The following is a 12,660-nucleotide window of genomic DNA, read 5'->3' as shown; positions in this document are numbered from 1 at the left end:
TACCTGCCAGCTCTCTACAACCACTAAGGCTTTGCTTAGTGATTCAAAGTCAGTTGGTCTTACAGAGTGCTGACCATAAGTGTAGCCACAGCCACGGCCACAGGGCCCACGTTCTTCTCTGCTGCTTATTGACTTTGGGTTCATGGTTGTCATCCATGATAACAGTACCACGGAGAAAGCCCTGGGTGGCAGGCAGATGCGAATACTTTGAGGACATTAGCAGAGAGTGAGCCTGTGGGTTATGCATTTTCATCTTTATGTGGTAGAGAAGCTGAGCACAGGTCTGCCCAAGGTCAAGATGGGGTCCCTCCTTGCCTGTGGTCCTCCTCTCAAGTCTCCTTTATACAGTCATGACTTTGAGATGTTCAGGGTCTCAGAGGTTCACACTGGGCTCTAGGGGCCCTACCTGGGTTCAGGCCTGGTCTGGGGTTGTGAGCCAGAGTTGCCCCCCTCTGTGATTCAATATCATTAGTTACAAAAAGGCTCTTCTAGGGGGTGATGCCTGCCTCCCTTCTCTCCTTCAGGTTTTTCTTGGTCTCTTTTCCCTATCCATAATTCCTCTACGCTGAACAACACAAGAGCAAACAGAACAAAACCAAGTTCGTAAGCAGGCCAGACATCTTTAGTCAGAGTTTAAAGGTTTCATCCTTCAGTTAGTTCTCAAAGGCAGTTTGGGGACTTTTTTTCCCAATGATGTCACTTCCTGTAAACACACCCTATCCTGGAATCAAGTTCCCAAGGACCACTCCAGGAATTTGAAGAATACATAGCAGCTAGGAACCGAGGCCAGGGCTGGACATTGGGTGCAGCTGTTCTGAGTAGGGGCAGCTGTCACTCCAGGAAACAGCCTGAAGAAAACTGACGTGGGCAGCATCGGGCAAACTGAAACATGAGAAGTGAGAGACAGGCTTTGAGAATTGCTGCTGTCTACTAAGAGGCCTGGAACGACTCCCTATCTCTCCCACTCAGGGCACACCTTCCCCCATCCTCTGACTTCACAAGTGCTGACCTCCCTCTGTAGGATTTACTCCAAATCGAAGAGAAAGTGGCTCATGGATGGATGTAGGAAACTCAAAACAAGGTGTGTGCCTTGTTTGCCAGCAACCTGGGAGGGCTGCTACCTCGGGTGGACGCACAGTTACAGGCAGCTGACTGGGATGGATGTCCCACAGCTTGTGCATGTGGCCAGTGAGGCTCAAGGCTGCCTGGAGGCTCTTGATAAAGATCACCAGGCTGTGGCCATCCACGGGGCTGCTGCAGAACACAGTGCATCCCTGCCCTGGGGCAGTGCTTCAGTGGAGGGATTCAGGCCACAGACTGAGGGGTGGACATGGAAGAGCATTAACCTAGGAGGAGGAACAGAAAGGGAGATGGGACCCAGGTTCCTTTATGGACAGACAGATTCTTGCCTTGTATAATAATAACCCAGGTTCTAGACACACAACTCTGAAAGCCCAAACATCTCAGGGTTAGTCTTGCCTTGGAGAAAACAAACTGTTGAAATGGTAGAAAAGGCTTGTCAGCATCATTTCAACCCTAGCACTAGCGTGACATCATTGTTTCAGCACCATCACTAGCCTGAGCTATAGGATTCAATGAGGAGGAATTGTGCAGGAGCTACAATTAAGGAACCTGGATCAGACAGTGGTCCTGTGGCTCAGTATCTCAGCCGGTTCTACAAGGTGGACCTGGAGAGGTCTTATAGGTTGAAGGGACAATCTCACTCCCCTGAAATGATTGCCCCTGCTTGAGGTCATGGAGTGATCTGTAAGGCTGGGGTGTGGCGGCACATGCCTTTAATCCCATGAGGCGGAGGCAAAAAAAAAAAAAAAAAAAAAAAAAAAAGGTCTCTGTGTTCCTGGAATCTATGGTGTCTCTAGGGTTAGTCACTGGCTGCACACTTTCAGGCACTTTGAGAGAGGCGTGCTGCCCAGGATATTGACACATCAGTCTTATCTATGCCTTCGTGCTTGAGGGGAGGAGATAGTTGAGGTACCACTGTATTTAGACAGACACTCCTTCATGATGGGCAGAGTTGGGTAAGTCTGTACCAAGGATTTAAGTCAAGGCAGGCAGACACAGAGTGAAGGCACAGGTTCCAGGCTTTTATCTTGCTTTTAGTTGCCTTGTGAGGCTGTGTTTTCCAGCACAAGCAGCTTCTGAGTGCTGGAAGTATCAAGAAACTCTGCCTGTAGTCTCCTCAAATGAGAGTGATTGGAAGGACAGTGGGTGAGTCACATAGTGTCTAGTCAGGAGGTCTCGGAAGAGCCAGCCCTGAGACTATGAAGACAGTGAACTAGGATGGCCTCTCACCTGTATGTGACCCACCTGACATTGTCCCATGCCTGACTCCTGTTTCCAGAATGGCTACAAGCCTAACCCACGTGTAGGACTCCATCCTACCCACAAACCCATGGGAATGTGTCAGCTGGTCCCTTTGTCTACAGCTGCTGTAGAGTCTGGTGTTTGACCTGCATTTAAATAGGACAAAGGCCCAGAGAGACTGTTAAATAGTCAAGGGGACCTGATGGCTGTTGGTGTCATTCGGAATGCCAAACTCACGAAGTGAGCAGAGGAGAAATGTCTGGGTCGTTTCAGTAGAGTATGTTTAGTCTCCCTTTTCTGTTTAGCGGACTTGAAGACAGCAGGTCCCCAACCTCAGTGACTCAGCCTCATGGCACAGAGACATGCTTGTGGTCATTTGGTAATGATCAAAGGTATAGCGTGGAGGTCAGTGGGGGGCAGTGACATTCTCTTTCCCTGGCAGCCTCAGACGCAGTGGCCTTCCCAAGAGGGAACCTGAGTGGTCCTGACACTCCCAGCCTTTCTCACAAGACCTCCTGAGGTGTCTAGATCCTAAAGATAAAGACGTGACGGAACCGTAGGGTTAGCTTATGGAAACCCCCAGTGCCACTGCTTAGAACCGAGACCATGTGGCCTTGTAGATGGTTCTAGTGTTCCAGATTCAGCCTGCAGTCTGGGAGAGAAAGGTGTCTCCAGGGCAGCCAAGGTCAGACCCACTTGTCTTTGGGTGTGTGCGCGTGGGGTGTCTGTGGGAGCCCTCTACACAATGTGTACCCCCAATAAGCACTATAAACAAGGGTGCAACCTTCATAGAGAACTCGTATAACACACACCTACATGCCAACACCTCCTGCTCTAAAGGTTCCCTCAGGGGGCTGCGTTGTCACTCAGCGTTCAACTCCATGTTTGGAGCTTCCACGCAGTGTTTTCCTGACACGGCCAGACTCAATAGAATTGGCTGCCTTGAATAAAGACACCCCCCAAGGGCAACCATTTTGTTGAAGCCTCCAGAGTGACAGCCCTGAGTTACCGTGTCACCGACATGGAGAAACTTGTGTTTCCCTCCACCATGGTTGCTGGTCGAGCGTCGTAGTGCGAGAGGAGGACTTGGCTCTTTGATAGAGTTGCGAAGTATGTCAGCCAGTCCTTTTCCAGAACACGCATCAACTCGTTCAGTCAGCACAAAGACACAGATGTGCGTGAATCTAGACTCTGACTTCGTTTCTTGTAAGCTACTTAGGAGGCATAACGAACCGGCTACCAGGAAGTGCCCTCTTTCCCTGCAGACCTTTGCAATGTCTTGTTTTGAAATCCTGTCAAACCTCTTCAGTCTGGGCTGCAATGCTCTGCAACGTTAGCCTTGGGAGCAGCGTTATCTCATTGCATGGCCCAAGAAAAGGAGACCCAGGCCCCTGAGATGGTGAAGTAAACGTGTGTACACTTGTGGTTTGTTGCAGAACTGGTTATGCTTCTTGATTGGTGGTCGGGCACAGCGTGCACCCTCTACACCGACCCGAAGGCCTTCCCCTACTACGGGAAGGAGAACGCCATTGTGGTTCTCAATCACAAGTTCGAGATCGACTTTCTCTGTGGCTGGAGCCTGGCTGAGCGCCTTGGGATCCTGGGGGTAAGTGGACGATGCCTTCACCTTTCTCACTTTGCTCTCAGTCTCTTTGGAATTAACGAAGGTTGTTGTTGTTGTTGTTGTTGTTGTTGTTTTTCTTTAGGGGGCAGAGGTGACATAGAATCTTGCTATGGAGCCCAGGCTGTTCCAGACTTTGTCTTCTTACCCCAGCCTCCCAGAGAGTCAGGATTAGAGCCATAAGCTGCCTAACATTGGCAAGGCGCTTTTGTTTTTGTTTTGCGAGGGTGTGTGTGTGTGTGTGTGTGTACAGTATGAAATGCTCTCAAGCTGTTTATATTGGTTACCTCTCTCTTTGCCGTGACAAAATCCCAGACAAGAGCAATATAAGGAAGTAAAGGCTGGTTGTGGCCAACAGAAGGGCAGAGTCCACCCTGGTGGCAAAGGCTGGCAGCAAGAGCTCGAGGCAGCCGGTCAGTCCATTTCCTCTGCGGCCAAGAAGTGGAGAGACGAATGCCTCTGCTTAGCTTGTTTGATTCTTTTTTGCCCTTCAGTTCATTCCGGGGTTGGGGGGGGGGGCTGTGCCCCGGGCCGTGGAACGGTACCACTCACAGTAAAGCTGGGTCAGTCATTCCAGCTCAGTTAGTCTAATCTGGAGAATGTGGCAGAGGTGGCCTGGAACCCCGGCTCCTGGGAGAATCTCAGCATGGTGGTTCTCAACCTGTGGGTCATGACCCCTGGGGGAGGGTGTCAAATGACCCTTTTACGGAGGTCGACTAAGCCCATTGTAAAACACAGATATTTACATTATGATCCTAACAGTAGCAAAATTACAATTATGAAGTAACAATGAAAATAATATTATGGTTGGGGTCACCACGACATGAGGTACTGTATTAAAGGGTCGCAGCGGTAGGAAGGTCGAGAGCCGCTGCAATAGAGCCATCAGGTTGACAGTATTGCCCACCATGACTCTAGACTCTGTTTAGAATCAGGACTAACATCTTGTGAGCAATAGCAGGGCATACCCAACTAACTGCACCACATACCAAGCAAGTCAATCGTAAGTTTTACGTTTTAATCCTTACAGAAGCATTTGTGAGTGGATATATACCACCATTCCTTTAAAAAACAAAAACAAAAACCTCAGCTAGAGAGTTTGCATAGTCTGCTCAGGGCCACCCAGCTGTAGTTGGATTTGACCTGGAACTTGTCCAGTTTGGCCCCGGTTTCTACCCTTAATTGCTTAGCTCACAGACAGAATTCACCCAGTTTTGAATCACTGCCGGCTTAAGAATGTTGAGTCTCTGTGTGGCAAAGTTTCAGTAGCAGCGTTTGGAATTGTCCCTAAATTCTTTTTCCCTCAAAAATTAGTTTGACTTCTTGCATGCCACATCCTGGCTTTCGGTTGGCTTTTGTCATCTTTAACACACTGAGCTGTGTCATGCTTGAGCCTGTATCATATTAATGAATCAAAGTCACCAACGGCCTTCAGATATTGTGATGGGAACAAACATGTGTTGGCCCCAGGGTGGAAAAGGACCCAGAAGTTTTCACGAGAACGTGGAGGTGAAGTTTTGCTTTTGGAATGACGGCCCACAGGTAGGCGGGCACGCTGCTCACAGCACACTTGGTTTTGGTAGCACAGGCACATAGGGCCATTAGGTTTAGAAGACAGAGCTGTGACCATGGAGGGAGGGAGGGGCTGGAAAGTTCCGGCCTCTGCCTCCTTCAAGCAGGTGAAGAACCTTCTGTCAACAGCATTGCTTTTGTTTTTCTATTTGTTTCTTCAGCGATGTGTGTGTGTGTGTGTATGTGTGTGTGAGAGGGAGAGGGGGGGGAGAGAAAATGCATTTGAATTTGTATCCAAATATGTTTTCAGAACAAAAATGAAATTTCTAGTACAGAGGTTTTATAGAGGTCCCCTTTTTTCTCCATGGGGACACAAGGCATGCCAAAGATGACTGACTCTGTGGGTAATATTAGATCTTATATGTGCTGTGTGATGTTTTGTTGTTGTTGTTGTTGAGTTTCTTTTGGTGTGTGTGTGTGTTTCCGACCTGAGACTCTAACTTCCACATAAGGATGGTGACAGGTGAATAATAACCATGACAGAGCAATTATTGCCATGATCTTTAGTGACAGAGTATTAAACTTTGCATGTGGCTTTGGGATGTTCCATTTTACATCTCCAGACCACATTGGCCCTGGTGACTGAAGCCAGGGGTGAGGGAGAAAGCTACCATGTCCCTGCCATCTTGTGTTTGGAGGCAGTTGGCAATCTCCTGGATGTTCCAGGTGGCTGTGGTGGCTTTTCTATTCTGAATGTGTGGCCTTTCCCTAAGTAAGGGGTCTCTGTGGTGGTGGGGGAGCTATGAGGCCTTTCAGCTCCCTGCTCTACCCAGGGGAGCAGTATGACCCTGTGCCCTACAGCTTTAATCCTTACACACTGTGTAGCTTGGGTAAGAATGTCCCACATAGGCTACTAGAGTTGAGTGCTTGGTCACCAGGGAGCAGCATTAGGAGGGTGTGGCCTTGTTGGAGGAAGCGTGTCACTCAGGGTGGGTTTTCAAATGCACAAGCCAGGCCCAGTGTCTGTCACTCTGCTGCCTGCTGGTGCAGATGGAGAACTGTCAGTGCCTCTCCAGCGCCATGTCTGCCTGTGTGCTGCCATGCTTCTGCCATGACAGCAATGGCCTAAACCTCTGAATGTTAGCCAGCCCCATTTAAATGTTTTTCTTTCATAAGAGCTGCTGTGGTCATGTGTCTCTTCACAGCAATAGAACCCTAAGTAAGGGGGCTGGAGAGACCACTCAGAGGTTAAGAGCAGTAGCTACTCTTCTAAAGGTCCTGAGTTCAATACCCAGCAACCACATGGTGGCTCACAACCATCTATAATGAGATCTGTTGCCCTCTTGTGGCCTGCAGGTTACATGCAGGCAAAACACTATACATAATGAATAAATCTTTAAAAAAACAAAAACAAACAAACAAACAAAAAAAACTAAGTAAGATCCTAGCTTAGTCACTGTCTGGTTTGCATGGAAGCAACGGGCAAGTCCGATTCCAAAGTGTCCCCACTTTCCTTGGAAGAAGCAAGGTCAGAGCTGGAGCCATGTTTTGGGAACTTGAAACCACAGGCCGCCTGGTAGCAGAACCAACTTCATGGGTAAATGCAGCACTGTTACGAGGAGCAGGCATCACTGGTGCCTTTATGAGGTCGGGGATGGAGCTACAGGACAGTGAAGTTCAGAAAGGCTTGCTCATGGCCTGGAATCCAGGGAGAGGCCTGTGGCCAAGAGTCCGCAGCGAGGGAGAAGGAGGCGCACACTCAAAGAGAATGACATAAGGTACATGGAGAAGTGACATAGAAAGGGGACTCAGGCCCAGAAAGGTGACAGGGAGCCCATAAGAAGATCGTGGACCGAGAACTAGAGAGGGGACCCCCGGGCTAGAGAAGGATCTCGGTCTGATGGGTATACAGGCCAGACCTTCGTGGAAAATAAATACTGTCCCAGCTTTGAGCCCTGGGAAAGCTATCCACCTCTGAGCTCTGGGTAAGACACAGATGTACGGAAGCAGAACACGCCCCCTCCCCCTCCCAACCCCCTTCCTGCCAGCCACGGACTTCAGATGTACCCTTTGATTTCTTAGCTGACTATTAGATTCAGAGACATTTCATTTTGATTGTCTTTAACCACGAATAACCTAGGTTGGATGCAAATGGGTAATGCAGTGGTGTGACGTCCCCTCTGCTGTGGTGGTGGCTGGAGTTTAGGAGTTGGGGAGATCCCCCACCAAGAGGTTCAGCAAGCAGGTGTCAGACCTTAAGCCAGGGCAGTGTCCCCTAAAGAACTGAGGGGAGGGGAGGCGAGTCACTTGCCCATTTTCTCCCAACCACCAGAGAAGCAACCAGCGCGACTGCTGCATAGACGGCAAGGCTTTGGGAGAAGAGGAGGAGGAAAAACAGGAGGAGTGGATGGCAGAGGGAGTAGGAAGAGGAGGAGGAGGAGGAAGAGGAGGAGGACGAGGACGAGGACTGGACTATCAGTGCTGAATGGGAGCAGGGGTCAAAGGCCATACAAGAGGTCTCTCAGACATAGGCTGACCTTTTCCCCTGGGGGGCCAAGTGTGACCTAGGGATAGCTGAGGAGTGTGCCACCATGAGGCACAGTTAACTGAAAGCTTCAAATCCTACTTGCTTATCTTTGTGCCTCAGCCAAGCTCGAATGCGCCAAGGTCAAGACTGTGGAGCGTCTGGGTGGTGCCAGGCCCAGTACTGATGTGCTGACAGGCTGCCCTAAGCAGTGCTTATTCATTATCTGCCCTCTCGGCTGTGGCATGCAGGCTGTGAGGCCAGCTGGGAGATTCTACTTCAGATCCTTGATGAAGTTATGCGTCATAGTCATCTGTGGCAGCCTGTGGCCTCCACAGTGAGCAGGGTGAGGCTCAGGCATGCAGACTGTTGGCTCGGCCTGCTTTGTTGGGAAGGCAGGCACCAGTCCGCTGGGCCGCTAGCAGAGAGCGCCCAAGGCTGTGGTCATGTCATTGCCGGAGTGATGGGCTCATCTGAAAGTTTGGCATGTGCTGGCTAGCCTCCAAGCTTAGTCACAGGCTCATTGTCTATGCCCCAGTCCCTGACACATGGTCCGTGGGAGGGTTTCTCTGGGCACAGCAGTAGCCCCTTCACCCAGGGTATATGCACTGTCAAAGAGGGTGGGAACAAGCACTCAGGGCATTGTGTGACGGAACCTTCTGTCAGATTCCATTTGTGAGAGATGAACTCGGAGAACAGCCCACATCGAGGGAAACCTCTAGGTCCACGGGACCCACCACACCGTGGCATTTTGTTTAAGACCCTCACTTCCACCTCTTCGTAAATATCACTCAGGCAGTATAAGGAAATGTGGCCCCCAAACAGGTTAGAATCTGTTACATTTCTCTGTGCAAAGAACTGGCCAAAGAAAAGAATTGTTATTTCTTTTCAAAAGTTTTAAAAATACATTTCCAGACAACTCCTCCCCACCTTCCTACTACCCAACTATATGCTTTTTCCCTGTCTCTTTCTCTAAAGAAAAAGTCAAAACAGGTGATTAGTGTCCTGATGTTTGAGAGTGACCTCTCTTCTGATGGTGGGCTCAGCCATGCAGCAGATGACTCACAACATCTGCCACTCTCAGAGCTCCGAGGCTGGCCACTGGCCACCAGCCATCAGCTAGGGGAGAGTAGCCAGCAGCTCCTGCTTACCTTTGACTCTGTTGAGCTCTAAGTGCACTTCCTACTGAAGGTGGGCCCTAATAATTAATTTCTTACAACATCTCAGCCAAGACTAATTGGCACCCTATCTGCAGATTTTGGCAGGCCCCTCTGTGACAGCTGGAGTAAACAGATGTGCCACTTTAGGCCCTGAACGTTCATGTACTGAGCCAGGTGAGGTTGCGGGTGGGGTGGGGGTGGACAGACCTGGTGTTACATGGGTAAGGAACCCAGTAAATGGTCCCTACAAGATGACCAGCTGAATCCTGGGTAGGGAAAAGTCCCAGGCAGCTCATAGAAGCACAACTTTTCTTTATGAGCCAGCCCTAAAATATAGTCCCAAGTTAGGCATGGCAGGGCCTCCTCTACAGAACCCCTGGCAAGCCATTTACATAGCCCAAACTGGCCAGGAGTGAGTCAGGCAGAGATCAGGATGCCTGACAGCAGACCTGGCCATTACTTCTTTTGCAAAGTACCCCAGCCAGTAACATCTGCTCTGAAGAGCTCTGCTCCCCACTAACTACCCTTACACACCCCTATCTATTTCTGCCCAGGGCCCCTGCACACCTGCTGCTGGAACTCCTTCAGTTGGTTACACACCCGGGCACATGTCAAAGGAAGATGTCCTCTTATCTCCTGCCTATAAGGGGTCCTGTGTGTCTGTCTATCTACACCTACCTCACACCCCCCCCCCCCCTTTCCAATAGCATCTGCTTATCTTCCTAGATACTTTGACCCAAGGCCATTCTAGAAGTATCTGGGCCAGCCTTTCAGAATAGTATGAGGGTGGGTGTGGTGATGATGGGGGTCACGGGTGATGGGGGTGGGGGTGATGGGGGTGGGGGTGAGGACAGGAACTCTTTTTATCTGGTTCTGGCCACCACAGCTCCACAGAGAAGAGTCAGGGTGGAAAAACACCCTTGCTGGTTTTAGCCCACTTCTTGCCCACCAAAACACCTCCCTCCTCTCCTCACTACACTTTGTACACCTGTCAAATCTAGAAAAGTCTGGGGACTTTTGCCAAGGGGAGGGAAGTGGCTGGGTTGAGGGAAATGTTAATTCAGTGCTAAAGGACCTTGCACACTGGGCTTGATTTTGATAAACGATACATGGTCATCTCCAGCCCGAGAGAGACATTCTTAGAGAGTGCTTGGTTTCGGATTCGGTCTGTGCATTCCCCCCGGGGCTGTGACTAATCAGGAACAGACTTCATTTTGTTTGGACAGACTCTTGGGACTTTCGGGTAGGAAACCCTCCCCAGCATTTCACAGCATTTTCCTGTGTGGGAGGCCCTGGAAAGCCAAGAGCAGGGCCAGCACTGTGAGAAAGATGTGCCACAGAATACAGCCCCTCAACCTTGCGATACCCACGGCCATGCCCGGTTCACCATTTTAAGCTCTGCCTCTCATCTCCTTCATCGCTCCAGAGCTTCCTTGTGCACATGGATCTCACAGGAGGCCAGCTGCTTAGCCTGTGCTGGGGAAGGGACCTGTCAAATCTCCGCTGTGCTATTGCTGCTTGCCTCTAGACTCTGCCGACCTCCAGGTCATCCCTTTGTGTCTCTAGCATTGGTACCATACCTAGCCTAAAGGGGGACCTGGCATGGAATGGCTAGTTCGAGGTTACTGTTTGCAGTAACCTCCATATCATGAGTGGGAACCAAGGCTAAGCTGGTTGCCTTGCTTGTCATCTGTTGAGATCATCAGACTTGCTGCTACTTGTCTCTAGTTTGTATGCAAGAAAATGAAGTGTGGCCTTTTGACCTGTTTTTTTAATTTAATTTTATTTTATTTTTGGTTTGGTTTTTGGTTTGGTTTTTTGAGACAGGGTTTCTCTGTGTAGCCTTAGCTGTCCTGGACTCACTTTGTAGACCAGGCTGGCCTCAAACTCACAGCGATCTGCCTGCCTCTGCCTCCTGAGTGTTGGGATTAAAGTCATGTGCCACCACATCCGGCCTTGACCTGCTTATGCTTAACAAACATCTCACCTATTTCAAAGTTTCACTGAAATGACCCAATTTATTTTATATTGAAATTTTACAAAAGAGAAGAAAGAAACTTTTAAGAACAAAATGACAAGTGACAGTGACAGAAAAGCAGGAGAGGAAAAGGAAACCAAAATGTCTGGCTTATGTGGTGAAGATCTTCTGAAGGAGAGGAAGCCCAGACACTGGTCTGGAAAGTTCAGGTAGGGAGTGAGGGATGCTGGGAGAGTCCAGAGGCCAGGTCCGCTTTGATATGTTAAATAGGCACCTCAGCCACTTGAATCCCAACAACATCTCCTGATCAACAGCAGTGTCACTAAACTTCAGAAATTAAACAAATTTAAGTTTACTTATTTATAGTGTGCATCAGTGTATGCACACATGTACGCGTTCATGCATGACATGATACCTGTGTGTGTGTGTGTGTGTGTGTTGAGGTCAGAGGGTAATACACAGGATTCTGTTCTCCTTTTCCCTGTGCAGGTCTGGGAGATCTACCTCAGGCCACTAAGCACCTTTTCCTGAGCAGGCTTCTGCCAGACCCCGGGGGGGGGGGGTTGGACAGTGCTGGCCACATGTCTTAACCTGCAAGCCAGGCGCTGATTTGCATCTTCCATTTGGCAGGCTGCTGCTGTCTTAGACCTAGAAGGGCTCTCATTTGCACTCTGGTAGTGAGGAGAGGTAAAAGGCACCAAATTTGAGGGTTAAGGCATGCCAGGCCCTACTGCTATTTAAAGCAGTTCTTTCTATGGCCATCTGGTCACGTGCTGCTCTGTCTTAGCTGGAGATGCTAAGTTCCGGCTTGGAGAATGGCTGTGTTCTCCGAGAGACGGGTGATGTCCTCCTTGGCAAGGTGGAGCACCCATGGTAATGACATCCTTCTCAACCTTTATGCCTCCGCCTACATCCTTAACTTTTACACCCCCCCCCCCACCCCTTTCTATGGCTTCTAGAAAATTTCCACAACTTCTCAATTGTAGGATGTACTGTAATAAAACAAAAACAAAACAAAACTAGCCAAGGTAGACACTTCAGTACATGGTGGTTGTGGGTTAACCTATATTGATTTTAGATGTTCCTAGACATATTTACACCTTGTTGTATGCCAGTCATGAATGAGTTAACTTGTGAAGTATCTTCGCATAGTGCCCCCATCCATCAATTCATCTCCTATTTAGCGTAACATGAGAATTTTATATGGAGTGAATATTGGTGGCTGTAAATTAAGGGTTGACAAATCTGATTTGTAGTGGGCCGGCCAGGGAGTGAGCATTTTCAGCTCTGTGGACCACATTGTCTTTCTGCCTAGTGTTCAGCCTGAGGTAGCAGCTGGCTTGCTTCTACATTCAGGCGAATGCTAGGCCTCATGCCAGTAGAACGGCCTTGACACCAGTGGGCAGCAGAGTGGCCCTTGCACTCTGTCTTGCAGCCTTACCTGTACTATTACATATTGTCTGATGTGTAGTACACACTGTAGTCAAGGAAGGCTTTTTCTGTGGGATGTTACAGTGACTCTTGGTGATGTAAGACAGTA

General features: G+C 49.4%; 1 protein-coding gene across 2 annotated transcripts in view; it reads left to right on the top strand.

The window, feature by feature from the left end:
• The window catches only part of AGPAT4 (1-acylglycerol-3-phosphate O-acyltransferase 4), a 97,417-nt gene that overhangs the window by 73,483 nt on the left and 11,274 nt on the right, over positions 1–12,660 (top strand). For both annotated transcript variants that reach the window (XM_084778003.1, XM_084778002.1), the window contains exon 3: positions 3,762–3,931. In XM_084778003.1, the coding sequence (XP_084634129.1) occupies positions 3,762–3,931 (170 nt within the window). The remainder of the gene's footprint in view (positions 1–3,761; positions 3,932–12,660) is intronic.

The sequence above is a fragment of the Acomys minous genome (genome assembly GCF_964271855.1).
Source record: "Acomys minous genome assembly, chromosome: 3".
Classification (NCBI taxonomy): domain Eukaryota; kingdom Metazoa; phylum Chordata; class Mammalia; order Rodentia; family Muridae; genus Acomys; species Acomys minous.
This window is presented reverse-complemented; position numbering and strand designations above follow the sequence as displayed.